The sequence below is a fragment of the Lethenteron reissneri genome, chromosome 17, assembly GCF_015708825.2.
Source record: "Lethenteron reissneri isolate LAM-NWPU_2019-01 chromosome 17, ASM1570882v1, whole genome shotgun sequence".
NCBI classification, from domain to species: Eukaryota; Metazoa; Chordata; class Hyperoartia; order Petromyzontiformes; family Petromyzontidae; genus Lethenteron; species Lethenteron reissneri.
Window position 1 is genome coordinate 15575826 of NC_083795.1, and position 27578 is coordinate 15603403.

Below are 27578 nucleotides of genomic sequence, written 5' to 3' on the forward strand. Positions count from 1 at the left end.
TAAAAAATCTGGTTGTATGACGTCATATCTCCGCGTTGTTTTTGGGCGACGTCACGGCTCGTGATTTATTTGCATGACATCACCTGTTCCGAGCCGTGACTGCGCACGAGTTGCGCTCTGGTCGTGGCGCCGACTCGTTCCCGTTAGTGGGTGGATCGCTCGCGGTGGGCAGACACCCCAGGGGTCCCGGTCGCTGTGGCTGCCGAGGCGAACGCTCGGGTACGAGGGACCCCGTCCACGGGCGCAGCGGCGGGCGGCGGTGGTGGGGGGAGAGTTGTGTCCCCGCGAGTCTCCCGTCCTGCCACGCCGCGAGCGGTGGTGCCGTGGTGAGCGCGCGTTCGTTTTTACCGCTCATGGCCAACATAAGTAGCGGATATCTCATTGACTCATCGTGGGAACATCCCCGAGCTCGATTTGGTCAACCAGGCGGCTGAGCGTGACGCTGGCCACAGCGCTCCACGGTGCGCCGTCCCGTCCTCTCCAACATCACGTGTCTATCACGTCTCTCTCTTATCTATCACGTATCTATCGCGTGTCTCTCTGGTCTATCACGTGTTTATCACGTGTTTCTCTTGACTATCACGTGTCTATCACGTGTCTCTCTTGTCTATCACGTGTCTCTTGTCTATCACGTGTCTCTTATCTATCACGTGTCTATCACGTGTCTCTATTGTCTCTCTTGTCTGTCACGTGTCTTTATTGTCTCTCTTGTCTATCACGTGTCTCTCTTGTCTATCACGTGTCTCTCTTGTCTATCACGTGTCCCTTATCTATCACGTGTCTATCACGTGTCTCGTCTATCACGTGTCTCTATTGTCTCTCTTGTCTATCACGTGTCTAGTCTATCACGTGTCTCTATTGTCTCTCTTGTCTATCACGTGTCTCTCTTGTCTATCACGTGTCTCTTATCTATCACGTGTCTATCACGTGTCTCGTCTATCACGTGTCTCTATTGTCTCTCTCTCTTGTCTATCACGTGTCTCTCTTGTCTATCACGTGTCTCTCTCTTGTCTATCACGTGTCTCTCTTGTCTATCACATGTCTATCACTTGTCTAACAGTCTGTCAAAGAAGATCACACGGGGGGTGGGAATCTTTGTCTTTGATAGTGGGGGTGATACACGGCACAGCACGCGGGGGTGCAGCGAGCATCCCCGATCCGAGGCCCGCGGGACTGAGGCGTCAGAAGCGTAGCTAGGATATTTTGCGCCCGGGGACGAACTATAAAATTGGCGCCCCCCCCCCCCCGTTTAATCACATTTTCCTATTACATCGAATAAGGAATAACAATTTAAATTTGAATGAAACATTGTATTTAAAGAAGCAAATTTATAGAAATTATATTACATGGCTCACTCAGTCACTGTCGTAGACTGGTTGACATAGTCTACAAAAGATTCATTTTTCTTGATTTCACTGTCGCAAACTGGTCAATCACGTAATCAAAATCTGTTTTTTTCCAATGTTTCTCTTTCAACGCTAAGAAGAGCAAGATCGCTGAGACGATCTTGTCCCATTGAAGCACGCAAATACGACAAAATAAGTTTCAATTTGCTGAACGACCGCTCACAGCTTGCAATTGAAACTGCTATTAATAAAATTTGCAGTGAAATTCGCAAATTCGGAAATATGTCGTCTCCATAAAACACAATAAAACTAAGAAGATCCAAAGGAGTTTCTGGTAGAACTTCATTCCGGTTACTGAGCAGCATTTTGCAATCTCCAATTTCTGTGAAAAGTTCGTGGCCATTGATGTCGGTGTCATAGAAATTTCCAAAATCTGTGCAATTTCGACGAATTGCATCGACATCTGTGTCGGATAGAAGAGTTTTGACGTCCAGCAGAAATCCATATTTTGTGTTCAGGTCTTTTAGTCGTAAAAACCGTGTTGACATCTCCTGTTGAAGTCGATCAAATACGCTCTTCATAACGCGCACAATTTCTTCTTCTGCTGAAAGTCCTGCATCTCTTGCCAGTTCTCCTGGCATCTTCTTCTGTCCACATCTATCCCCCAGGCTGTGCATCTTGTTTTGGCGTTTTCTACAGCAACTTGGCTCAACTCATCACGAAGCTTGACAAATTCATGCTCCAAAGTTTCAAGATCAGTTGCTGCTTCCTTGAAGTTCATAGTAGGATCCTGTTGTATCTATGCCCCGTTTTCCAAAAATTCCTGTAAGCGCATCTGAACACGATACATTTTTCCAAGAATGACATTCTAGAAATGTAATAAAACTATGAAGTTAAAATTTAATACGCATGCCTGTAACTGTTCTGCATCGCTTCTGGTTTCAGGCGTCATAGTTACGTCCTCCGTTAATTTGTCTAGCAGCCCTACTAGTTCATCCAGTCCTTCATAGATAGCTTTAACAGCTTCTGATCGTGCACTCCAGCATGTTTCAGACTCCCACTTTACTGTGATGGGCACAGCTTTTTTTAACTCTTCCCAACGAATTGTTGAACGAGAGAAAAACAAATATATACTTTCAACTGTTCCAAAAAATGTGACGAAATGTGGATCCTGTTTAGCTGAGTGTACTCCTGCTAAGTTTAAGCTGTGGTTGTCACAGTTGACAATGCTCTGTGATTTGTCACATATTCGTTGTTGAAGGCCGGATATATGCCCAGTCATCACAGCAGCATTGTCATAACATTGTGCCCGACAGTCGGCTAGAGGTATGTCAGATTTCAGTCTTCCGACGATGACTCTTTCTAGGCTTGCTGCATCTTTTGCATGTATATCGATATAACCTAAAAAAAAAGATATTTGATAGTTACTTTTTTAGTTTGAAAATCCACATCCACAAATCTTATGACCTGAGAAAGCTGTTCCCGATGTCCTAGATCAGGAGTTGAGTCAAGTAAGATACCGTAGTACTTGTTTTTCCTGATATCACTCAACAATTGGTTCTTTACAGTCGACGCAAGTATGTGGATAAATTCATTCTGGATTTCCGGTGACAAATAAGAAACTGATCCCGGATTTTCTCCTGCGTGCTGTACGTGTTTTGCTAACAATGGGTCATACTGCGCAACGAGTTTGATCAGCGCGATAATTTTTCCAACATTTTTATCCTCATCCGCATTCAAATTTTCCTCATGGCCACGTAGTGCCAAATTTTGTGAAACCAGAAACTTAATACAGGTGAGTATTCTTTGCAATATATCTCGCCAACGTTGTTTTTCCAAATGAATCTGAGCTTGAACCACTGCATCAATTCCAGTACCATCAATTATCTATCCTTCGTTCGGATTCCTTCCATGCAGTAAAAGCTGTGCGGTGGCTAGGATTGTTTTCATGAGAATTTAGTTTTTCTGGCTTTCTCCACTTGTTAAAACCGTTAACTCAAACGAAGCTCGTGAGTTTGAACTCGATGATGTAAATAATAGACAACAAAAACAGTAAGCAGCTTTATTGATTGGTGAATATAATAGCCACGAACGATTCACTTCCTCTCCGTTCGCTAGTCGGCGTTTAAACCATGCTGTAATTGAACGTGCGTGGGCTGCTCTGGCTGCTGCAGCCGCCTGGAGCGTGGTGTCACTAATAAGAACTTAAAATAGGCCGTCGTAGTTTCTGCCACCAAAAAACAGGCCAGTGACTAAGGCTGAAAGACTGCGCCTGTCTGTTGTTTGGGACGTTCTTCCATGTAAGTTCTTAATAGGCGCGCGTACCAAAATGTAATTACATGACATGTAGGCTGTGTGTGGCGGGATATATAAACTTTTAGGTTGAGGTGTAGATTTGTGCAGTAGTTTCAGGCTGCCGCGCCCGCCGCAATAAGTTATAATGTAACGTTGTAAGCCTCATTTTGGCGCCCCTTTACCTTGGCGCCCGGGGACATATGTACCCCCCTGCCCCCCCTAGCTACGCCTCTGTGAGGCGTTCCCCGGGGCCCCCCTCCTTGCTCATGGAGGTCGGCTGCGCCTCCTCCTCCCGAGGGCTCCACGCCGGATTCCCGCGGGGCGAGGTGCCGCGCCCGGAGCTGGGCGCCCTCGCCCTGGCCGCGCTGCTGGGAGGAGCCCTGGGATTCGGGGCTGCGCTGCTCGGGCTCCGCCTGCGGCCCCGCGCCCCCGAGGTCCGGGCAGGAGAGGGGGCCCGGAGTCAGGGCCCGCGTCCCAGGGATGAGAGGCCGCAATTAACCCCGCACGTGACCCACACCCAGGTACGAGCGGTCTCCACAAACCTCTCCCAGGTGATTTGTCTCCAGCCGACTCGGGTGCTTGTCTGGCGTTTGTATGTTCTCCCCCTGGTCCATACCATGTAATTTGTATTATTCACAGCTGTTCGGCTTCACATTGAAGTTAGTTTAAAAAGTCCAGGTGATGTAATTACAATAACAAGCTTCATTCTTCCCAGTTTGATGTACATCTGTATTTTCCCAAATAATGCATATATATTGAATTCACAGGTGCAATAAAGGCTGTGAAAACATGGCAGCTGCTTGGCTTCACCTTATAGTTTGACTCATCTTGATCATGTGGATGAGAATATCAAATGAAAGGCAAACTTTAAACCGAACTTAACACGGGATTCCAGTGCGGGGTTGATCCGGAGGCCCCTCTCGCGACACAAACCTGCTTGCTCAATGTGTACTGCCTGGGCATGCCCTCTGACCCACACTCCCCTGACCATGCCCTCTGACCCACACTCCCCTGACCATGCCCTCTGATCCCCACTGTCCCAATCTTGCCCGCTGTTTCACACTGGCCCAGCGATTACCTCTGAGCCACTCCATCTTCCCTGCCCTCACCGCAGGATGCTGTGGCTGCCTTTGCACTGAAGGCACAGGTCGTGTACCCCATCAACCAGAGGTATCAGGTAGGAACCTCACTCAGTTTAACACATAGGAGGCTTTCGCGACCAATATCATCCATAATAGAGGGTTTTTTGGGTTAGATCGCGTAAATATATAAATGTGTCGTTAAAACCCACCACCACCCGACACAGCCAACTATGCCAATTCGTCACTAGTACAGCACACCGGTGTGTTGGAGAGCCAAGCCACAACATTTACAAACTGAGTACGACGTTTTGCCAGTAATTATAACTAGCTTCATCAGGCGACAGCCAGATTTGTGGAGAAGTCTAACTGTTTCGTTTCTTTATAGAGGCGTAGATGTGTTGTGACCACCCTTCTGCGCTCTTGCACAATGTGGGGGGGGGGGATTACTGAGGCAACGTACATTATGCATGTGCATTATGCGAGCCCTTTGAACTTATATTTACGAGATGTTCAGAGTTTTTGATGAACAAAGAGGTCCTACCATGTCGGGCTGTATTTGTTTCAGATGTTTGGAAAAACAAAACATCAGAGTCAGATTTGGCACGGTATATAAAATACAGAATTTAATATCTGGTACAAAAGATGTATTACCGAAGCTATCAACAGAAGGTGTGTACCGGATTAACTGCACGTGTAGTAAATGTTATGTTGGGCAAACAGGACGAATGATCAGCACGAGACTAAAAGAACATCAGAGATATATTAAATTCTTAAAAATGCAACTGTCAGCAGTAGCAGAACATGTGTGCCAACAAGGACACTCCGTTGATGTTGGTAATGTTGATTTTTTGTGCAAAACTAGCTACTACTGGCTAAGAATAATTAGAGAAATTGAAAGAAATCAAAATAACTTTAACCATTCAGATAGCTACCATCTTAGTGCTGCGTGGAAGCGAATAATCAAATAATACATTATTTAAATGCATGTGTAGTGAGTCCAACTGAGTCGCAGACGTTAACTTGGGAGCAACACTATTTATTGTACATCAGGGGTCCTCAAACTTTTTAAACAGGGGACCAGTTCACTGTCCCTCAGACCGTTGGAGGGCCGGACTATAGTTAAAAAAAAACTATGAACAAATTCTTATGCACACTGCATATATCTTATTTTGAAGTGAAGAAACAAAACGGGAACAAATACAATATTTAAAATGAAGAACAAGTAAAGTTAAATCAACAAACTTGCCAGTATTTCAATGGGAACTATGAGCCTGCTTTTGGCTAATGAGATGGTCAATGTCCGGTTCCATATTTGTCACTGCTAGTCGTAACAAGTGATGCAAGTGTGCATCCGTTAGTCTAGATCTGGTTGGAGATTTCAAATGGTTCATTCTGGAAAAAGTCTGTTCACAGACATAAGTGCTGCCAAAGATGGTTGCCATTTTGAGTGCATGGTTCCTGAGATGAGGATATGTCTCAAAGGGGAGAGATGCATAGTTGTTACGAAGGCTGCTTGACTTGAATGCGTCTTTCAGAGAGTCACAATTCTGCAGTTCAGCCAGTTCCATCTGGTAAATTGTATCCACATTTTCAATGTCAATCGAAAATGGGTTACGGAAAAGCTGTATGTCCTGTTCATGGAGATGAAGCTCTTTAAATCTAAATTGGAACTCCTTTTGCAATTTTTCCAGTGAATCCACACATGTTTTGTTTGGGAATTGCAACCAATGGTTTTTCCGCTAACAGATTTTGAGTTGTGGGGAGATGGCAGAAGTTTTCCTCCTTCACTTGTTTGATGAGGAGGCCTAATTTTACTTCAAATGCTTTGACATGTGATTGCATATCACAGATGAGCTTCCCCTTTCCTTGAAGTTGCACATTGAAACTGTTGAGTAGCTCTGTTACATCTGTCAGAAAGGCAAGGTGCCATTTCCATTCTGCATAATTGAGCTCTGGTACTTCTTTGTTTTTTGAAAGCAGAATAACTGTAATCTATGGAAGTAAGTCATAGAAACGTTTCAAAACTCTCCCTCGACTCAGCCAACGGACTTCTGTGTGGTACAGAACATCTTCATAGTCAACATTTAGTTCAGACAGAAATTCCTGAAATTGTCTGTGGTTTAGTGCATGAGCTCTAATGCAGTTAACACAAGATACCACAATTTTCATAACAGAATCCCACTTCAGTGATTTACTACACAGCGCTTGTTGGTGAATGAGGCAGTGTATGGCTATTGGATGAGAATGGTTATGTTTGTCCATCTCTTGGTTAATGCGAGCAATTACTCCTTTCTTAGACCCCACCATGCTAGGAGCACCATCAGTTGTCACACTGGCTAGTTTAGCCCAGTTCAGCTCCAAACCATTCACAGTTTGGCAAACTTTTCATAGATATCCTCTCCTGTAGTTGTTCCTTTGATGCTTTGCAGTGCAGCAAGCTCTTCTGTGACTTCGAAATAGTCATTCGTTCCACGAATACAAATTAGAAGTTGTGCAGAATCACGAACATCATTGCTTTCGTCGAGTGCGAAGGAAAAATAGGAAAGTTTTTTTGTGGAGTTTTGCAAATTGTCTCGCATTTCTTCAATCCTCCGTGTAATTGTAGGTCCTGAAAGACTCACTGTACTAAATAAATCGGCCTTCTCTGGACACATCTCTTTGGCAACAGAAAGAAGGCATTCTTTAATAAATTCTCCCTCCACGAATGGTCTGCCAGTGCACGCTATTAGCTTGGCAACTTGAAAACTTGCTCGCAGTGATGAAATATTTAGCCGCTTCTGCTTCAAAAAAGTATTTTGCTGAGTTGTTAATGTATTTTTCAGTTTTAATATTTCATCTTTTCTCACTTCTCCGACCAAACAATCATATTTATCTTTATGTTGAGTTTCATAGTGTCGACGTAAATTGTATTCTTTGAACACATACACTATATTCTGGCATATCAGATACACAGCTCTTTCCTTGTACTGCATGAAAAAGTAATCATAAGTCCACTGTTTTTTGAATATCCTACACTCCGAGTCAATTTTTCTCTTTCTTGACATCATTGTTTCCTAGGGAGTCAAAATTGCTATTAGTAAAATACCAATATATATACAGCGCTACAAAAACAATATACCAGCAATAACTTTGCCCACACAGAGACATACAGACTGCACTGCCCATCAATGCAGTCTGATTGGGGGAACTCCGCTTTTACCCCAGGCTCACACTGGTGCGGGTGCCATTAAAAAGTTAATTACACCTGCAGTTTTGTTCACAGATCGCAGTACATCCCCAGCACACAGGAATATCACTGGGAGTGGAGCCGAGGGGCAAGTGAGGGAGCTGAGGGAGGGAGAGCCAGTCAAGCGCAGCCAGGGGAGGGCTGGCAGCCTTAGGCCTGGGGGGCAAGTCCAGTCAATTGGCCCATTGAACCATTCACCAGCGCAGCCCAATGAGTGCCCACCGCCGCAGCTCAATCAGTGCTCACCAGCGCAGCCAAATCAGTGCTCGCCACCGCAGCCCAATCAGTGCCCACCACCGCAGCCCAATGAGTGCTCACCAGCGCAGCCCAATTAGTGCTCACCAGCGCAGCCCAATTAGTGCTCACAAGCGCAGCCCAATTAGTGACCATGGGCCGGATAAATGTCCTCGGCGGGCCGCATGTGGCCCGCGGGCCGTAGTTTGAGGACCCCTGTTGTACATCAACACGTAACATTACACGGACTCCACTCGGGTCTCGAATGCTCATCTAGGCACGCTACGGCAGAACTAGACACGGTTCGCTATCCCGGTCCGGACCCCAAGCTGGGCCCAACCGCGTGGCTAGAGGCTTCTTCTCCCTGACGTGGATCTTCCAACACCAGCACACGAAGAACCTCGACCTCCTCACAGAGCCCTCATTATATGCTCCCAGGCTGGGGCTGGCTTTGCTCTTAGCCCCGCCCATCTTTCAGGCTTCTCGAGCTCCTTTTCGAAGGTTCCCGAGAGCTCCTTTGGACCACGTGACCGCCCCGTGGCTCCCATCCACCGGTGGCCACCCTCCAGTATTGTCCGGTCACGTGACGGCAGGTCAACCAGAGTATCATGCCCCAAGGTAACCCTGGCTGGCTGACGCTCGCTCTCGCTCCTTCACCGGGAGCCCGCACCGCACACTGCTCGCAGTGCCTCCACGCTAACCAGCACTCACCCAACCACCGCTAGTGTTTGTACTGCATCCCGTAACCCGGGCTGCCCGTAATGACAACGTTACCGGCCGTGACTTTGCAAGCCCCGGCACCATACAGTGACAAGCACAGTCACTACACATGTGGAGTGACATAAATGGTGTCACTAGGGTATTCGCGCCAGCTACTGTTACAGTAGTGTAACTGTGCGTCCGGAGCCTCTCTAGCACCAGAGTAAGTACTGGATGTCAGCCAGCCCTAGGGGGGGAAAGTCCTGGTGATGGCCTGAGAGAGGGCAAGTGAGGACGTGGTGGCCTGAGTGGGGCACGTGATGCTCGGTCGAGATCCTTTTGGGAAAGGTCTCGAAGGGGGCGTGGCCGAAGGTGGAGCGAGGCCACACCCAGGAGCATCAAGGGGCAGTCCCGGGAGTGTTCTGGGCTCGTCTGTGGAATCAAGCCTGGGTCCCGTGTCTCGTCGTCTCTGGGTCTTCGTCTTGAGTTAACTCGCTACTCGCATAGTGAGCCACATCACATGCTAGAGAAGCCGAGTTACGTTCAGTGTTACCCTATAGGGAAGTTGTTGAATAAAAGTGTTGCCTCCCAGTCCAGAGTGTGTGCCTCTGTGTTGAACACTACACATGCCTACAAAGGGCAGCGTACTTCAATAGGGATTACCGTTGGTAGGGCTATTTTAATAAACACAATAGACAGGAAGGACAAGTTCAAAGGGCTCGCATAATGCACATGCATAATGTATGTTGCCTCAGTAATCCCCGGCCCCCTCACATTGTGCAAGAGCGCAGAAGGGTGGTCAACACATATACGCCTCTATATAAGGAATGAAACAGGTGGACTGATGAAGCTAGTTGTAATTACTGCCGAAACGTACTCAGTTTGTAAATGTTGTGGCTTGGCTCTTCAACACACTGGTGTGCTGTACTACTGACGAATTGGCATGTTCTGTTTACGTGACAACCCATACTAGTTGGCTGTGTCGGGTGGTGGCGGGTTTTAATTTATATATTTACGCGATCTAACCCAACAAAAACCTTTATTATAGAAGGTACATCACTGTCACCACCGCTACCACCGTCTCACCTATACACACGCACTGTACATAGCTGATAAAGCACTCCATTGCACGGTCACTTTCTATGGTCACTGTACATAAATGTGCTTCTCGTGACTGTTTTTCTGGTTTGACAGTGAATGAGAGATTTTTTCAACGCTTTCCCTGTGCTGTTTCATGTGCCGTCTCTCTCCATCGCTGCTGCCTTGAGAAAATAGCCACTGATCAATGCCAACTGTGGCCCTTTAACCCGCGACATGGGGCAAGGGGTGGGGAGCAGGCGACCCAAGGCCCGGGCTGCAGATGTGGGAGGGTGCACGGAGTGGTCCAGTGAGCAAGAGGAGAAAGAGCTGGAGGCTCTACCTGGTTCTGTCGCATGGGGAAGACATGGTGATGCTGAGAGGGAGCTCCAGAGTGCCACAAGAAGTAGAGACGCGAAGAGAGAGTTGGAGATTGAGCCAGACACGGAGGATGTTGGGGTGGCCAGGAGAGGGGCAGCTGTGGGGGCAGCAAGGAGGAGACAGGGCCTGCCTGGGTGTTTGGCTGAGGTCCTTGTCTTGGAAAGGTGAGGAGGTCTCTCTCCCTTAAAGCATGTTCATTGTTTGTGCTGTGCTGCCCATAATCTCTTCAAGTGAATTAGAATGTGACTGTGGGCATCCTGAATATGTTCACACCCTACGTGTACTGGTGACACTGTGCCTTGTCCCCTCTTGTCCTGCACCCCATTGCTCTTGCTCCACTCCCTGTGCCCCAATCCACGTGCCTCTCACCTGGTGCCCTTGGTTCCAGTGAGGAGCGGCTGCATGCTGCATTGTCTTCCTTGGTCCAGCGGTCCTGCAGGAGTCTGCAGGCCAACCTTCACCGACAGCGGTGTGTGGTGAGCCGTGCCTCCGCTCATCCCATCGCTACTTCTTCACTCAGCCTCGTGCTTTAACAACGATGTGTGGAATTTACATTAAATATTATTAAGACATGTTTAACCAGAACAGCCTCACCAAGGCTCAATACTTTTTACCTGCTTGGTTGTTACAGTAGGGGGCAACGATTGCTATGCATTTTTTATAATAAACATCGAGTAATTTTTCTGAATTTGGCAAATTTGGACCATGACACCAGCACAAATGATGTCCCAGGATCTTTACAATCCAATATGAACAGCGCATCATATTTTATGATTAATACACCTCCAGTATTAACCAGGGCTGCCAGCTGAAATTGAACTGTGAGCCTCTGTAAAAACGGCAAACTAGAACCCACTGAGCCATGTTACCACCCCAATAAAAGCACTTAATGTACTTCTTTCGCACCTTACGTAGCCAACTGTGCTAATAGGTGTGGGGAAGGACAACAAACTAAACACAAAAAGCTTTTCTAAAGAAAATATATTAACAACAGAGCCAGGCTGAGGAATGAGTAACGTGTGCCCGTGCTGCGTGTGATGACAGCTGCTGGAGATGATGCTGAAGGAGCTGTGTGGTAGCAATGGAGAACAGAGGATGAATGGACCACACAATGAGGTAAGAGGCCTCGCTCTACTATAGTCCGTGGACTCCCTGCCATATGGGGCACATGGACAGCAGTCTTGTTGCCTTCTTTCCTCACAGGAGTTGGGCACGCCGGATCAACAAGAAGGCTGGCTGGGAAATGGGGACATGGATGATGGGTTCCCGGAGGAACTTGGAGAATCCCTGAGCCACAGTGCCTCCAGCTCATCCTGGATCAATTGCAAAACCCAGCTTACGGTGAGCATGCTGTAATTCTATCAGATTAACATAAATCCATTGATATGCATCGAACTTTGATTATTTGTCTAGGGTGAATTGCGGTACTTTAAGACAAAGTGATTTCCATATGACATCCACTGTTGATTTTTCCCAAAAAGTGGTACTCATGTTATCGACCTCGGAGGAATGATGATGGGCGGAATCAACCCCCACCAACACAACCAGGAGTTAAACTCACGAGCTTCCGATTGCAAGCGGCTTGCTCGACCGCTGAGCCACTCAGCCGAATACATCAAGATATATAAATATACATTACTTGAATAATGAGCCAAGAATGTCTGTGTAACGCGCGTGACGTCACTCCACGTCGACCAGCCCCCCTCATTAATAATCATGAACAGGTGGGGTCCTCCACATACCCCCCCCCCCATCATTAATAATCATGAATGGGTGACGTCACTCCACATGAAGAAAGTGGAGCGGAAACGAAAATGTGTTTACGCAAATTGACGTTTCTTGATGGAAAGGAAAGCTCATGAAGAAATCAACGCAGCAACTAATATAACAAGCCAATCAAGGCTGCGTGTGTGTCCCGCGCGTAACGTCACTCCACATGCGCCCCCCCCCCTCATTATTATTCACGTGTGCCTGCATTTTTTGACTAACGCAGAAGAAGGTCGAGTGACTATGATACATTTTTTACGCAAATTCGCTTATCTTTATAGAAAGTGACGGCAATAAATAATTATATGCCGCATCACAGTGCATTTGGTGCCTTTATTTGTTTCTTTGGCACGTCAACAAAAGGCAAGTCTACTTTACGCTTCCAAATTATGCTACAATAAACATTTCTCTGCTACTTTGCAGACATTGTATCGAATTCCAATTTGATTTCAACCCCAGCGAGCGAAAGCAGAAGATAAGTAAGTATCAGAGCAGTGAATTGCAAGTAATTGAACGCCCGTTAAAGACAGTGCTACTGTGACATTACGTCAGATGTTTTATAACATAATTGCGTGCAAGAACCACTGCCATTAATGCAGTGCTGCGGTCAAATGCTGTGAGGTGTTTTATGACTTCCTTTTGTGCAACATGCACTGCCATTAATATAGTGCTACAGTGAAACGCAGTGAAGTGTTTGATGACATTCTTTTTTTCAATACATCCTCCCATTACATTTAGACAAGATAAAATTATACTCTGATCAATTTATTCGTATTCTAATGCTTCTCTTTGGTCTTCGTTATTTGCTAAGTTACTTCAGACAGTATCAGCACTCTACTTTCTTCACTTTTCGCTATCAAGTGTCCATCGGTGAAGATACATTTGTCAGTTAACAGCTTCAGGTGATTTTAAAAGAGTGCTAAAGTGAAGTTACAGGCTTTTTCAAATTATACAGCCACAGAAATTGTTCGCCTTTGCAACCGAGGCGAAATCGTCTTCATCCCGAGAATCGACCTCGCTTCAAGTGACGTCACGCTTCCTTTCGTACTGAAACGACGACAAATTCCGATAATTCCTGTGTATGCGATGACGATCAACAAGTCGCAGGGTCAGACTTTTGAAAATGTGGGTATTTATCTCAATGAACCCGTATTTTCCCATGCTCTGGCTATATCTAAATATTCTCAGCGGATCAAAGTGTTCATCAAGGATAGCCAACTGCAGGGAAACCTTTTGAACAGTGATAAGAGATTCACACTTAATATCGTATACCAAGAAATATTCCAAAGTCCTTAATTTAATTTACTAAGTTAAGAAAAATGTCTTTATGTGCTACATTTCCTAATAAAATTAACAATCACCCAATAAAATGTTAATTTACATCTTTAATATTACAGCTTCTGTCCTAGGATGGGCTAACAAGCAATACAATATTTGAATACATTTTCAACTTAACAAATCTAGACCAAATTTAACTATCATAACTGAAGCGTGAATGAGTCTTAGACATTGCAAGTATGCAAGAAATATATAATCTTGATTCAGGAAAGTGACTGGATTATGCAAATAGAGACAATGCAGACATGGCACAAAATGTGTTGATATTGAAAGGGAGTCCACACAATTCGGCCTGGTAAGGGAACTTCATTGTTGCAGCAACACAACTTGCACTCCACACTGGGGGGAAGCTTTCCCCAACCAAGCCCCGTGCTCACATTGCATCCCAGTTTTACTTCTCGTTCCTTCTGGACCTTTCAGAAAGTTCTCTCATTTCCCTTTCCACAGAGACCCTGTTCGTTGGTCTCTTTCTCTGGCATCTAACTGGCCCCTCTGCCTTGTTTCTCTTTCCCTCCAAATCTCTCTTCCAAGTCTTCAACCAATCCGCATGTTCTTCCCCCCTGGTCGTGCCCCCAGCGGTCGTTTATTGATGAATTACTGATTGTGTCCTTGCACGATCCTTATATCTTAATGGCTTCGGGCAGCCAGACTGCATAAAAAAAAACACACACGGTCTAATCACAACATTTACACAGGTTTTGTCAAGCGTCTTGATCAATTTTTCCTCAAACTCAACTGTGATTGGAATTGAATTAAGACGCCGTCTTCGACATGTGTGGCCATTGCCCCCTCAAGTCACACCGCTACTGCTGGGTGCTCGTCTGTTCATTCCTTGCAAGAGCAGCATACTCATCTGTGTGTACAGGCATTAGCACACACTTCACGTGGTGTGCGTTGTCCACTTGCATGTGTGCTGCCCGTTGTCTTTATGCAAGGGTCCAGATTCCTGCCCCATTGTTTTGGTACAGGGTTGAACATCCCTGTCCCATTGTTATTGTACAGGTGTGCAGATATCAATCCCATTTCCCCTTTTTTCAGGTGTGCAGATACCTCTCCTCTGTGGATGCGTACCTGCTGCAGCTGCAGGATGAAGTGAGGTCAGCGGAGAGAGAGGCAGAGTGGCATCCGGGGACTCCGGGACAAGGGCTTCTCGACAGGATGGACTGGGCCCCAGGGGCCCTAATCCAGGGACTGCTGCTGGGCGAGTGCGAGCTGGCAAAGGAGGCAGCCAAGCGAGCATCTGTGAGCAGCAGCGCACGGCACGGGGAGGCCGGGCTGGGTCGTCGGGCACCAGCAGCGTTCACAGCAGCTCCCAGCAGGGACTCTAGGGATTCCTAGTGGTCAGAGATTTGTTTCCGATGTATTTTTTCAGGACTTTCCTGCGACTCAGTTGCTGCTGAACGCTTGGTTGACTGCTGCTCTGCTGTGCATGCACGAATTGCTGTTTTGTGTTTTTGCACCATTAATCTCGTGTGTAGTTTTGTTCTCTTTTCCTTCCCCTCCGTCTATTCCTCAATTTATTCCTCAATCTATGGCCATTATGTATTCTGTATTCCCTGTGTATTTCTAAATCTCTTTGAGATGCTTTTGCGATTTAATAAATAATTAAATCGTATGAAAACATTTTATCCTTTGGGGGGCACAGTGGTGGTAGTGGAGTAGTTACACTTGTGCCTCAAAGCAAGGACCACCTGGGTTTGATTCCTGACTCGGGTGCCTTTGTATGTCGAGTTTGTTTGTATGTCAAGTTTTTATGTCGAGTTTGTATGTAGAGTTTGTATGTAGAGTTTGCATGTAGAGTTTGTATGTAGAGTTTGTATGTAGAGTTTGTATTGTGTGGGATTCCTTCAAGTGTTCTGGTGTTATCCCATGACTAAACACATTCAATGTAACTGGTATTGGCCAAACATCCCAATACAGATCCGTCCTGAAAAATAATCTTTGGACTCAAGGTGGCTTTCCTGGGTCAATAAGTATTGATTATTGTCGTACAAGGCTTTGTAAAACATGACTTGCTGCATACGCAGCTCTTGCGGTGACTCGCGTGAGCCGGGTACGTCCGTATGTGCACGTGCGTGTAGATGCTGGACGAGCGCATGCTGGCCTGGGAGCGTGCCGTGCGTGCCCGCGTTTCCACGCTGGAGTCGAGGCAGCGTGTACTGGAGGCTGCGAGGAGGAGTGCAATATTGGTCTTGCAAGCGCCGAACCTGAAGGAGGAGCACGGATGCCGCAGGGCCGAGGAGGCCGTGCGCGCGTTCCAGTGTGGACTCCTCGGCCTGCAGGACGAGTTTGACCACCGTACGTTCCCTCCTCATCCCGCGTCTCCCAAGGCCTGGAGGTAACCGATGCTCCACTCGTATAACATTCGCCCTTCCTGTCCCTCTCTCCCCCCACACTGTGTGTGACATCTCGAAGGCTGGGAGGTGGAAAGCACTGCGCTCTTGATTCGGCTAGCGGAGTATAGACAGAAGCGCCTGGGAGCTCGGCCAGGTTTGGGGAGAACACGCGACAGGATTGTGAAGAGGCCGTCCCATGCTTTCTGGGCTCCTCTCCACAGAAGCTCCATCCCAGCACTGGTGCAGGTGAGCAGAGAGGGCTGGGAGGGATGAGTTGTCAGGGATGAGTCGTCAGGGATTTTGAGTGAGGACTTTAACTACTGACTGCAGGTGCTTGGAATGATGTGTCTTTCATTTTACAGCAGTGGAAGGAGGAGATGAGTGAAGAGGTAACAGCGTGTGGCAGCACAGATAAGGAGGTTGATGTTGAGGAGGTGTTCGCCATTTCCCAGCTGCATGAGGTGAGGGTCGATCCCACCACGCAGCCTCCTCGCTCCCACTCCACGTTGCACACTCACCGAGACCACGCCAGGAAGCTTTGGCAGAGGTAGCGTCACGGTCCGGTCTTTGTGTTGCCAGTCCCTGCAGGGCACGCTGCTTCGAGCCCTGGACATGCAGATGGAGGAGATGCTGGGCCCGAGTGGCCTTGGCACTGACGGGGCTCGGGTCTTGCTGTGCCGCTTGCGGGAGGAGCTGCGAGAGACGCACATTGGCACGGAGCAATGGCGCCGAGCCCAGGAGGAGCACGAGGCGCTCCTGGCAGCCAGGAAGGTGCTTCCGGCGTGCGCTTCAGTGACGGTCACCCCCAGTGTGCCAGGTTCCTTACATGACAAAGATGCCCTAAACGGGTAACGATGTGCCTGCGTCCACAGGAGCGCGAGGAGCGCGCCTGTCTGGTGATGCTGGGGCAACAGCGGCTGCAGGAACGTGAGACAAGGATCCTGAGCGGAATTTTGCGGGAGGTCCCTGGCCTGGCTCCAGGGTGAGTGTCAGGCACAGCGCCGCCATGCGGGGTGCGTCTTCTTTGCAGGCTGTCGCAATGAACGGCCCTGCTGTGCATGTCCATCCCACAGGGCCGTGCACCGTGCACAGTTTCAAAGTGAGCTGTGGGTGTCGCTTTGGAGCGGTGCCATGTGGGTCCCCCCGCCGCTTCGCCAGGACCCCAGACTCTGCTCTGGGCTCTGGCCTTCTATCGTGGGCTCCGAACCGGGGGGCCTGCAAGGACCCCGCATCGACGCGATGCAAATAAAATGGCGGCGGGACGTGGTTCTGTGCGGGCACACGGTGGAGGTGGCTCGGGCCGCTCGCGAGGATCTGAGGCAGAGAACCCGGACCCTGCTGGAGCAGCTGCTAGCGCGAGGGGACATCACTGCGGGACCCCTACTTGTTAACTAATAAAGCCCAGATAATATACATTTTCAGTGATGCCGAGGTGCAGTCTTGCTCAGTGGTGCTCTGGGTTCTGTTTTTTTTACTCATTGTGCATATTAAAATGCGTCGATTTTGCTTGAATTCACCTTCGCAAGTGATCAGAGTTTATTTTACCAGGTAAGAACTTGAGCCGTAATGGGCTCACCTGATCTGGGTGGCCATACAAGTAAAATATGACACAAACAAGATGCATCAAGTTTGATGCTGTGGCATTGACTGCCAGGAGACGAGCCTTGATGGGCATAAGACGCATGCTGTGTTACCCGAGTCCAATAGGACAGTGTCGTGGGATATAGCCTGTTTGTGGAACCAGTGGGAGGTTCTGGTTGTCGCATGTTGTGCATGTCTCGTGGTGCAGTAGAGCTTGCTGACTGATTTCGTTTACAAAGAAAGGCTGTTCCGTTTGCAGTGTTCAATCTGCAGGAGCGACGGGGGCGTCACTCACGAGTAGCGCTGCACGTGATCTACGCGTGACGGCACACATCCCTGGGAACCATCAATCACGGCACCTACCAGGACAAGGAACCACAGCTATAAAAGACTTTATTGAGGTGCAGTAGTGTGGGGCAGGGAGGGCACGAGTGCTATGGGCCACAGCCTGCAAAGGGGGGGGGGGGGGGGGGTAGGGCAAAGGGGCAGGGTCTAGGCCCGAGGGCTCGCCGGTAGCGCAGGGCGCGCAACGCTTTCACGCGGCGCCCCGCGGCAGCACCTGGGCTGGATGGCCGCCCCTCAGGTGACATCGCCAGCTGAGAAGTCAAGAGTGGCGATGAGCGTTGCAGGCACGTGGGAGGACAGTTGCGAGATGGAGTAACGTTTGTTCAGACTGCATGCACTGGCATGTAGCCACATGCTCTTAACAAAAAATATTTATTGTACTTAAACGCAACATCTCCTGCAGCCCTGCGCTACATCTAAGTGGCCAGAGGAATGAGCAGCTTTTGTAAACGAGGGCTGATCCGTGCTGCCCGACCCTATTGGACTGAAAGGGACAGGATCCCCACAGCGAATTTACGTACGCAGCCTTCTTGAGTCTTATCAATTGCCTACCACTGCGACAGCCTCTCCGTAGTGCGCAAAATACTCCATGTTCCAAAGAACCGCAGCCTGCAGTCAGTGTCGCTGTGCACGTAGTGGTGGAGTAGATGGGACCTGTCCCCAGCCCCCTTACCCACACTGCCCACTTTGCTCCCGGTCTCAGACCCTGCCCCCGATGCGTCCCGACCCCGGGACCACTTATTTCAGGAACTAAACAGCAAATTCAATTCACGAGCAGGCGGCGTAGCGAACCCTACCAAAGAGAGCGTTGGGGACATTGGAGGTGGGGGGAGGGGTATACTGATGGAGAGCGAGCACCAAAATTGCCATGTAACGCACATTCACCAAATTCACATACACAACAACATGCACCACGCCACGTACAGGCTACCCTAGCCTTAATCTGCAACTCGTTACACGAACATTACCACACTGGCCGCTTACTTGCGCATGGCAATACAACAGATGTGAGGGTAAAAATCATAATACTATAGTGAGGACATCATCACAGTCACCTACGGCTATGGCGCTCTGGCCGCTGGCACCAGCGCCGCTGTCCTTGGGCCAGAGCAGATCTTGGTATCACTTGAGGTGGCAAAACAATCGATGTACAGATTCATCATATGGCCAATAAAAGTACGTACGTTTATCACATTTCCAATAGTTGCCCTAAATGTATTTAATAAACCTTGAAAATGTAATTTTGCCTTCTCGTGGTACTGACGAGCGAGAGATCTGGTCTGGAGCCGCGGACAAGTGGCAGTGAATTTCCGTGAGACGGCAAAGAGCCAGGCCCAGCCGTGCGTGACGGGAGACCGGCACGCAGACCCCGCCGTGCCTCCGTGCCACCCTGCCCCCGCACACGAGCGTGGCAGCAGCGCTGGTCCTGGGTACGCTGAGTGAAGGACGCCACCGCGTCGCATCCCAGGCGTCAGGACCCTCGGACAGGTGTACAGTTGACGTCTACCTGCCGGGCGGGGGGGTCGGGCGGGGGGGTCCCTCTGTGCTGGGTGCTGCAGTAAGGTGGGGTGTTGCAGTACTGCGGGCTAGGGGCGACCGTGGCAGGGGTGTGTGGGTGACGCGCGATGCGAGGTGCTTCATCTGACGGGGGTGTGGCCTGGCTGTGACGGGGACCGGGGGGGGGGGATCTGCGCGGCGCAGCCAGGGCTGGGCGGCGGGTGCTGAGGGCACGGGGGAGGGGGCGGGGCGGGGCTTTTCCCGTGCCGTCGGGGGCGACCCCTCGCCCTTAGCCCAGGGATGTGATGTTGGAGCGGCCTCCCGGCGGGGCGACAATCCGGTGTCCCGTACGGCGGGGCAGCTCGTCATCCACCTGGGCTCCTGTGCGGCCGATCACAGCTTCTGTTAGCATCGGCACAGCCATTAGCGGGGGCCACAAAACGACAGAAGTAAACAAATCAGCAGCAGCAGCAAAAACAGCGGTGATGTGTGATATGAAAGCGATGATGGGCAGTATGAATGTGTGCCAAGACAGTTTGTGTAGGCATCGTCACAAGGTTGCCAGGCACTGTTGTGATGTTCGTCCACTCATTCCTCTCACCTTACCCATGAGTCCAGCGATCAAGGGAAACAACTATTGAACTATTTTTACTAAACTAATTATTTTACAAGGTAAGGCCCACTGAGCTGTATGTAACCTTTTCAGAAGCGACCTGGCCATAAATGATAGCTCAAATAAGCGGCTTACCATGTGTAAATTAATAGTAAAATATTCTAAACGGCCTGATGGTGAGATACTTTCAGGGCACATCTAAGAGGTCGTGTGCCTGTTGTGAAGCACCTGCAGGATATGGTGGAAGATAGAAAACGTTTGGCTTTTCTAATGATGTCATCTTGATCGTGACTACCCATGGCAATAGTGGGCTCTCCGGACCCCGTTGCCCCGTGCTGCTGAGTAGCACCCCACGTGTGTGCGATGCGCTACCTGAGAGGCTGAAGCCGGACTGGTGCAGGTTGCGCAGCTGCGCTGACTGCACGGCCGACTTGGCAGGCGAGGTGCGCGCCGACGGGGTCGGGGTGGCCGTGGTGGAGCGGACTGAGGAGCCGCTCAGCTCGAACACGGGGCCGTCGTACAGGCCCCGCGGCACGCCCCGCATCTCGGCCAGCTGCCGTGCGCACACAAACACAAAGATCCCCCGTGTAGCCTTAACAGACCATTGGGGCAAGTGCAGCTAGCGAGCACCTATGAAGGCCGGCACGGCACACGAGGGGGTGGGTGACCAGCACTACGCACGACCGCATTTCACTCCTCAGTGGCGATGATTTTTATACACCGCACCAGGTACTCATTTGATGCTGAGTCGACCTAGGGGAGGCCCAGAACTGGTTCAGATAATCGTCACTGGTGTTGGCCGTGTGCTGGAATCGAAATCGAGTCGCTGGGATTGTAGCGGAGCGCGCCAACCGCTACACTCCCGCTTGCCACACGCACGCACATAAACGCATGTGTTCGGGCATCGACCAGTGTCCAGGAGGCTGAGACTCATGTCTGTACCGAGTCACGTGTACAGAACGGCAGTGCACCTTGTTGCGGGCCTTGATGCGCTTGTAGACTTGCTCGGGGAAGGCCTTGCGTGGAACGAAGCGGCCAGCGCCCTGCGTGGCGCTCAGCTTCCCCTCCTCCAGCACGATGCGACCCTGGCTGATGACCACCAGCGGTGCACCCCGCACCTCCATGCCCTCAAAAATGTTGTACTCCACGGCCTGCGGGGACACGGACACGGACGCGGCCATTGGCACCACGAGGCCCTCGCGAGACTCTCCGGTGCTCACTGCTCACCATCGCTCGGCGCTCGAACTACAGCGTGCCAGGACCCACCGCAGTGTGCGTCTTGGCCGAGATGGTGGTGACTGTGTCTGGCTCCCAGATGACGAGGTCGGCGTCTGAGCCCACGGCAATACGGCCCTTGCGTGGGTAGAGGCTGAAAATCTTGGCGGCGTTGGTGCTTGTCACGGCCACGAACTGGTTCTCGTCCATCTTGCCAGTGGCCTGCGGGCAGGCGAAGAGATTATCACTGTGCACGTGGGGTGTGTGTGTGCGTGGCCTCTACGACCCAAAAGGCTGAGGCATTAGAAGAAGAAGCCTGTGTGTGTACGTGTGTTGTTCTCACCACTGCCTTGTCCCACACGATGCTCATGCGCTCCTCAATGCCGTTGGTTCCTTCTGGGATGAGTGTGAAGTTGTCCTTCCCAAGCGCTTTCTGCGCGGTGGTGAATGTGCAGTGTGCGCTGCCCGTCACCTGGAGGTCCCCACTGTGGGGTAAGCAAGGGGCAGGGGTTGTAGGTCACTAATGGACAAGAGATGCACAGGAAGATGGACATTTTCCTGTGATTATTTTGTGTTGTGTATTTCAAATATATATGTGTTTAACTTGGACCCACATAAAACATAAAGCTCTGGCAGTTCGATATTTATATTGCAATAAAGATTGACTGCTGATGAGACAACGAAAGTCGAAACTGGTCCAAAGTTTGATTGTGTTGAACCAATGTAGCTCAATGTACGCACTCCCAGAGGGCAGTGTGGCAAATGGGATTTGTAAACTGTATATATTTTTACGTGGAATGGCAGGTGAACAAGGCGAAAGTTATATTTATTTTGTTCATCCTATTGAAGCATTCGTTTTCGGAGCAGCGACATTGCAGTCGGAGTGTGTGCGCAACGTGCGTGAGAAGGAGCGCGTGCGCGGCAGCACCAGGACAGCAGAGAGTTGAGGTAGTCGGGCGTGGTGGGGTCAGGGCTCAGAGGCGGAGAGGTGACGAAGGCCGCGGCTTTGGCCCAGTTCTTGCTCCAGTAATGAGATCCGTCGGTGCCCAGACTCGCCGTGATGGGTTCCCCATACACCACCGCGCCTGGCGCGATGCACGCAGCACACGGACGCGGCACGCACGCCACGCTGAGTCCACACACCCCGTCATCGCACGCACCCCAAGCCGACTGCACGCACACGCCCCGTTGACACAGCAGCACGTGGGGCCGTGTGCACAGGACTCACCGCGTGCATCACGGTGCACACCCAATTCATAACACACGTGCACACCCAATTCATAACACACGTGCACACCCAATCCATAACACACGTGCACACCCGATTCATAACACACGTGCACGTACACGCGCGCGTACAGCCACCGAAACCCGCCCAGTCGGTGTAGGTACCCAGCCGTGCCTCTGCCTCGTCCCCGTGTCCGTTACCCTGACACCCCTCACCTTTTTTGCGCGCTTGCGAGATGACATCGGCAGCGCTCTTGCTCATGACCTTGGTAATGTAGAGCGGGCAGTTGGTGTGGTTGGCGATGGTGATGGCACGGTTCACGGCCTCGGCCTCCACCTGCAAAGGGGGTGAGCAGAGGAGGAGGTCGGTCACCGCGGTCGGGAGGATTGCACCGACGGTCTCGCGGCACCGAGATGGTGGTGGCGGCCAGGGCTCACCTCCTCTGGCCGGCTGAGCACGTGACCTTCGGGACCGGCGATTCCCATCTCCAGGATTCGCTTCTGTTCCTGTAAGAGTCCAACACGGGCAGCCCACGGTGAGGCTGCGGTGAGGCCACGTCGCTGGGTAAAAGTGACACAGCTGCTGGCTGGACGAACCCGGTCCTGGAGGGCACTCACCTCGGCTATTATGTCACCATTCTCGGCGTGAACCAGGGCGATGGCGCCGATGTCACGGAGGTACGTGAACACCTCGTACATCTACATGCGCGCACAAAGATAAAGACCTCCCGTATCACCTACACAGGTTGTTTGGGAAAGTAGCGATGTTTACACATCGCACCAGGTACTCATTTGAGGCTGAGTCGATCTAGGGGAGGCCAAGGACCGGTTCAAATAATCGCCACTGTTGTTGGCCGTGAGCGGGTATCGAACTTGGGTCGCCGGGTTCATAGCGCAGCGTGTTAACCGCTACACGAACGCTCACCCCACATTCAAAGACAAAAATCCCCCATATAGCCTGAACAGACTGTTGGGGAAAGTGCTGTTAGCGAGCACCCCGTGCGGGGATCGACTCAGCCCATCATCACTCCGGGGATATTAAAATGAGTACCACTTTATGGGGAAGTCAACAGTTGGTATCCTATGGATAAACTCGCTGGCCATCAACGGAATGTGGACTTTTCACGACTGGCTCAGGGCTGTAAACTGGGTATGAGCACCGCCTAATTTTTTTTATTTGGGTGCCACGGTGGGAAGATGTTAACTACCTCGCCTCGTATATAGAAGGTCGTGGGTTCGACCCTGACGCTTGTATATTTATTGTCTCTTCGTGGTCGCGTGGATTTTTCTCTGGGTCCTCCGGTTTTCCCCTCCAAATTTAGAAAATCAACATCACGCGTTTAGAGAATTTTGCTGCTCTCCATTTCCACGTGATAAGCCATTTCGTTGAGCTATCGTTCGTGGCCAGGTTGCTTATGTAAAAAAGAGCTGTTTAGCTCAGTGGGCCTTTTCTGGTAAAATTTAGATAGTTTAACGCAGAGCAGCCTCACCTCTGTGTCGCTCATCTGGTACTGGTCCTTGTACGCCATGTAGACGAGGAACGAGTTGATACCTGCAGAGACAGTGGCAGCGCTGACGAGGTTCAGTCCCCCCTCACCGGCGGCAAAATAACACAAACCTCCACACACAGCTCCAGTGCAGTGCGAGGAGGCCCCGGTTGTTGCTGGTAATGTGGTCGGGGTGTTGTAGTGGCCATGCTATTTAGTGTCGTGGCTCGCCAATGGCTGGGCATGGTGGTGGTGTGTCCAGCGAGTGGCCGACCTTACGCCGACCCCGACCGCACGCACCTCGCTCCTTGACCAGGATCTCCAGCTCTTCGGCGACGCCCTCGTGCCACTGGGGTACGGCCACGTGCAGGGAGTAGTCGCAACAGACCTTGGCGTCTGCCCACTCGCGCCACGCGTCGAGCGCCGCCACGAGCCCCTGGCCCGGCTCTGGGATTGCGTGGTCGACTAGGGGGAGACACAGCGGCGAGTCCTTGCAGCAGTGCGCACTCCACCGCCGCGCTGGCCACTCATCCGCATAATCGGTGCCGACGGAAAATCAACAGCGTCGCCGCCTGTTGCTCAATTCAGTTGCGTCGTTGTGTTAGAATCAATATCAATTTGGCAACTTCGCGAGTCCCCATTACACATATTGGCTCGGTTTTGTCTGTTCTGACGGTGGAAGGGGGGGAAAGGGGGGCTTTGTGACCCAGCTAACCCCCCTCACCCCCCCCTCCCTAAGGCCCACACTCTGATACGGTGGGGCCCATCACTCCACGTTACTTCAGGTTGACGCGGACATTTACATGTTCCCCTGGCCTTATCTACAACGGGAAAACACCGAGCACGCACGACCAGTACACGCGTGTAGCTGAATGCGGTGCTTCCCAACCTGCGGTCCCCGGACCACTGGTAGTCCCGCAAGGCCCTGGGAAGTGGTCCGTGAAATTATTTGTTTTACACAACTCCACATCTCTATTGAATAGCGGTGGTCTGTGAAAATTACGTGATGGTTAACAGTGGTCTGCGGGTCCAGAAAGGTAGGGAACAACTGCTCTTGTGTACATTCACACTTAGGACGTGCACATGGCACCAACACAGTACTTACACACGTGCAGTCTAAGATACGTGTAGTATGCATGTCTCGGTATGGCAAGAACGGGGCATGCAAAGAGCGGAGGTGGGAGCGCAAAGCTGAGAAGAGAATGTGTGACAGGTGGGACTTAGCCCCTGTTCAACAGCAGATGGAGCCTGGCTGCGGCGCTCACTGATCATGGTGGTGCCGCCGGCCAGCGCCGCCTTAGTGCCCTGGTAGAAGTCGTCCGCGGTGCTGGAGCCCAGGTAGGGCATCTGGAGGTGCGTATGCACATCTATGCCACCCGGGATAACCATGCGGCCCTGCGCGTCGATGGTCTTCACGCCGCCCGGAACGATCAGGTTGTCCCCAATCTGCCTGCGGAGGGCACGGATACAGGGCGCGGTGTGAGACGCTAGCGGGGTGCTTCCACCGCTCTCACTGCCGAGACCCCCCCCCCGCCACCGCCCCCGCGCCAAGCGTGCGCGTACTTGATGAGGCCGTCCTCCATGTAGATGTCGCCGTGGAAGGACTGGTCATCGTTGACGATGCGACCTCCTTTGATGAGGAGACGCTCGCTCTGCGAATGACACGAGGCACCAGCTCTGTGATCGGTGGGCATCGGCACGAGGACCGTTGCAAGCACCTCACACCTGCTGCAGACACACGGACTCACCTTTCACCTCATCATCTGTAACACTTCTTCATCCGTAACCTCCTCACCTGTGTACTGTGAATTCTATAGCCGTTACCTCTAGATCCTGCGAGCCGCTCCCGAGTCAGTGGCGAGACTTCGTCCCCCGCGCTCTGCATTGTTAACGCGAATCATGGCAGCGCCGTGCCCTGAGGGCCGTGTGACATAACAGGCGCTGACCAGCAATGAAATGCACATGGACGCGTCAAGACACGCGACAGGGTACATCGTGTGTGCGAGTCGCTGTACTATGCGCTGTATTCTATCTATGTTCGATATGCTGTGGTCTGCGTCCTGTGTTCCATGCGCAATGCGTCGTGTGTTGTGGCCTCTGTAATGAGCGCTGGTGTGTGTGATGTGCGCTGCGTGTCACAGTCTGCGTGTTTGGCACTGTGCTCTGCTCTGTCCTCTGTGTTCCCTGTGATCTGCTCTGAACGCCGGGCTCTGTGCATAACGACGCAAAAGGCCCTCTATCGCCGCCTCGCCATTTATCGCCGCACGCATGTCGCGAGCGTCCCCGGCTCGCAGCGCATCTCAATGCGCTCTGCGTGTTAAAAACGCATCTTATTTTTTGCAGTGCACGCGTCGCCGGGCCTGCTGCTACTGCTCGAGCAGCTGCTGCTGCTGTAGTGGGCGTGGGTCCGCTGGGTCGCGCGTGTGGGCGCCGCCCTGCATTGTGAGCGGCTAGCAGACGGCCGATGCATTCAGCACCACGGACAGCGCCGCCGCCGCCGCCGTCTCCTCCATCATCAATAACCGGCGGCGAGGGCAGCAGCGGGCAGCACCTAGCGGGCAGCAATCCCGGGTGACCCGGCCACGATAGCGGGGCCTCAAGGAGGGGGGGGGGGCAGCAAGAACAGGATGCATCCCCGCGCCGGGGTTTGGGAGGGCGAGGGGGACCAGCGCTACGGACGCCATTTGCGTGAGAATGAAAGGCGCGGCGGCCGTGGCGCCATCCCGACCCGAAACCGGGCGGGCGACGAAATCGGCTGAACGCGGCGAGAAGTGGCGACTCCGCGAGCGCGCGGCCATTGTTCAGCCCCGGGGCGGCGCGCCTTACCGTGATGCGAGGGATGTTCTTCTTGCCTTGGTAGGACATGGCTGTCACGGATCCCTCGAAGAGGCGGCTGTGCAAGACAATGAAAGCGAGAAGCTACGGTATCGATTCACAAAAGGGACGCGGGTCGCGCCTCACGCTGCTCTAACTGGCTGCTGCTGCTGCTTCTCTCTTTTCGTCGCTTCCCGTCCGCGTGTCCACCGCTTCGCGCTGCTGCCCGGACTGCAGGACCGTGGAGGCGGAGAGGGAGGGATGGAGGAGGGATGGAGGAGGGATGGATGGTGGGAGGGAGTGACGGGATGGAATGAAGAGCGGAGGCGGGGGGGGAATGGTGTCGGATGCTCCGTCTCCCCCTCGGCTCGCTCAGGCGGGCGCGGCTGATTGGTGCGCGGCTCATCAGCATTCAGAGCGGCTCGGCGCGAACTCGCACTGAGCCTCCCCTGGCCCGTTTCCCCCTCCCTTATTGTGCGCTCATTTCCCCCTCCCTCCATTTTCCTCTTCCCCCTCCTCCTGCCCCAATCCCCATCGCACCCCCCCCCCCCCCGACTTCCAGGCCTCCGTCCCCCTGCTCAGATCGGGTATGGGGAGCCCCCAGCGGCGGGGACCGGCAACGCCGAGTTGCTGATGTCGCGAGTCACGAACCTGGGCCGCGTGCGAAGGGTTTGGGTCGTTGCTCCAAGACCTCCCGCACGACTCGTGATGAAGTGTGAGTGTTCGCCCATAGCGGGGCCAGGGGTCAGTCGTGGCTGCACCACGGACTTCGCCGAGGCTACGCATACCCACATTTGCGTACACACAGCCCTCTTGTCAATCCACGACTGGACGAGGGCCTCCCCTGGGTTACTTTAGCCTTACACTGGGTGCCATGTGTATAGCACTGGAGTGACAAAGACGGCCAGGCGTGATGCAGGCCACACAACCCCTCGTGCTTACGAACATAACTTACCCCAAGTCTCGCCATACTTGGGGTTGGCGACTGACTCTGGTATTTGTCTTCACAGTGCCGATA

The 27578-nt window shown here is 51.5% G+C and overlaps 2 protein-coding genes across 3 annotated transcripts; one reads left to right on the forward strand and one right to left on the reverse strand.

Annotated features, from left to right (window-relative positions):
* The first annotated feature begins 98 nt into the window (after positions 1–98).
* On the forward strand, positions 99–19026 carry LOC133343564 (uncharacterized). The gene is made up of 14 exons (XM_061553255.1): positions 99–219; positions 3865–4162; positions 4756–4818; positions 10158–10504; positions 10729–10816; positions 11385–11456; positions 11544–11681; positions 14484–14687; positions 15527–15743; positions 15861–16027; positions 16144–16242; positions 16361–16552; positions 16654–16763; positions 16855–19026. The coding sequence occupies exons 2-14, from the start codon at positions 3908–3910 to the stop codon at positions 17174–17176; spliced, it is 2274 nt and encodes a 757-aa protein (XP_061409239.1). The 5' UTR covers positions 99–219; positions 3865–3907; the 3' UTR covers positions 17177–19026.
* Positions 17739–26966, reverse strand: LOC133343565 (dihydropyrimidinase-related protein 2-like). Of its 2 annotated transcripts, none has more exons than XM_061553258.1 (14): positions 26573–26966; positions 25310–25398; positions 25012–25196; positions 24047–24211; positions 23750–23811; positions 22878–22958; positions 22698–22766; positions 22476–22596; positions 21961–22117; positions 21376–21517; positions 21084–21254; positions 20789–20968; positions 20190–20370; positions 17739–19585 (listed from the first exon to the last, which is right to left on the reverse strand). In XM_061553258.1, the coding sequence occupies exons 1-14, from the start codon at positions 26609–26611 to the stop codon at positions 19494–19496; spliced, it is 1734 nt and encodes a 577-aa protein (XP_061409242.1). In that variant the 5' UTR covers positions 26612–26966; the 3' UTR covers positions 17739–19493. The 2 variants fall into 2 exon arrangements, with proteins under 2 accessions (XP_061409242.1, XP_061409241.1); XM_061553257.1 differs by having other exon boundaries at positions 17739–19606.
* Between the last annotated feature and the right edge of the window lie 612 nt (positions 26967–27578).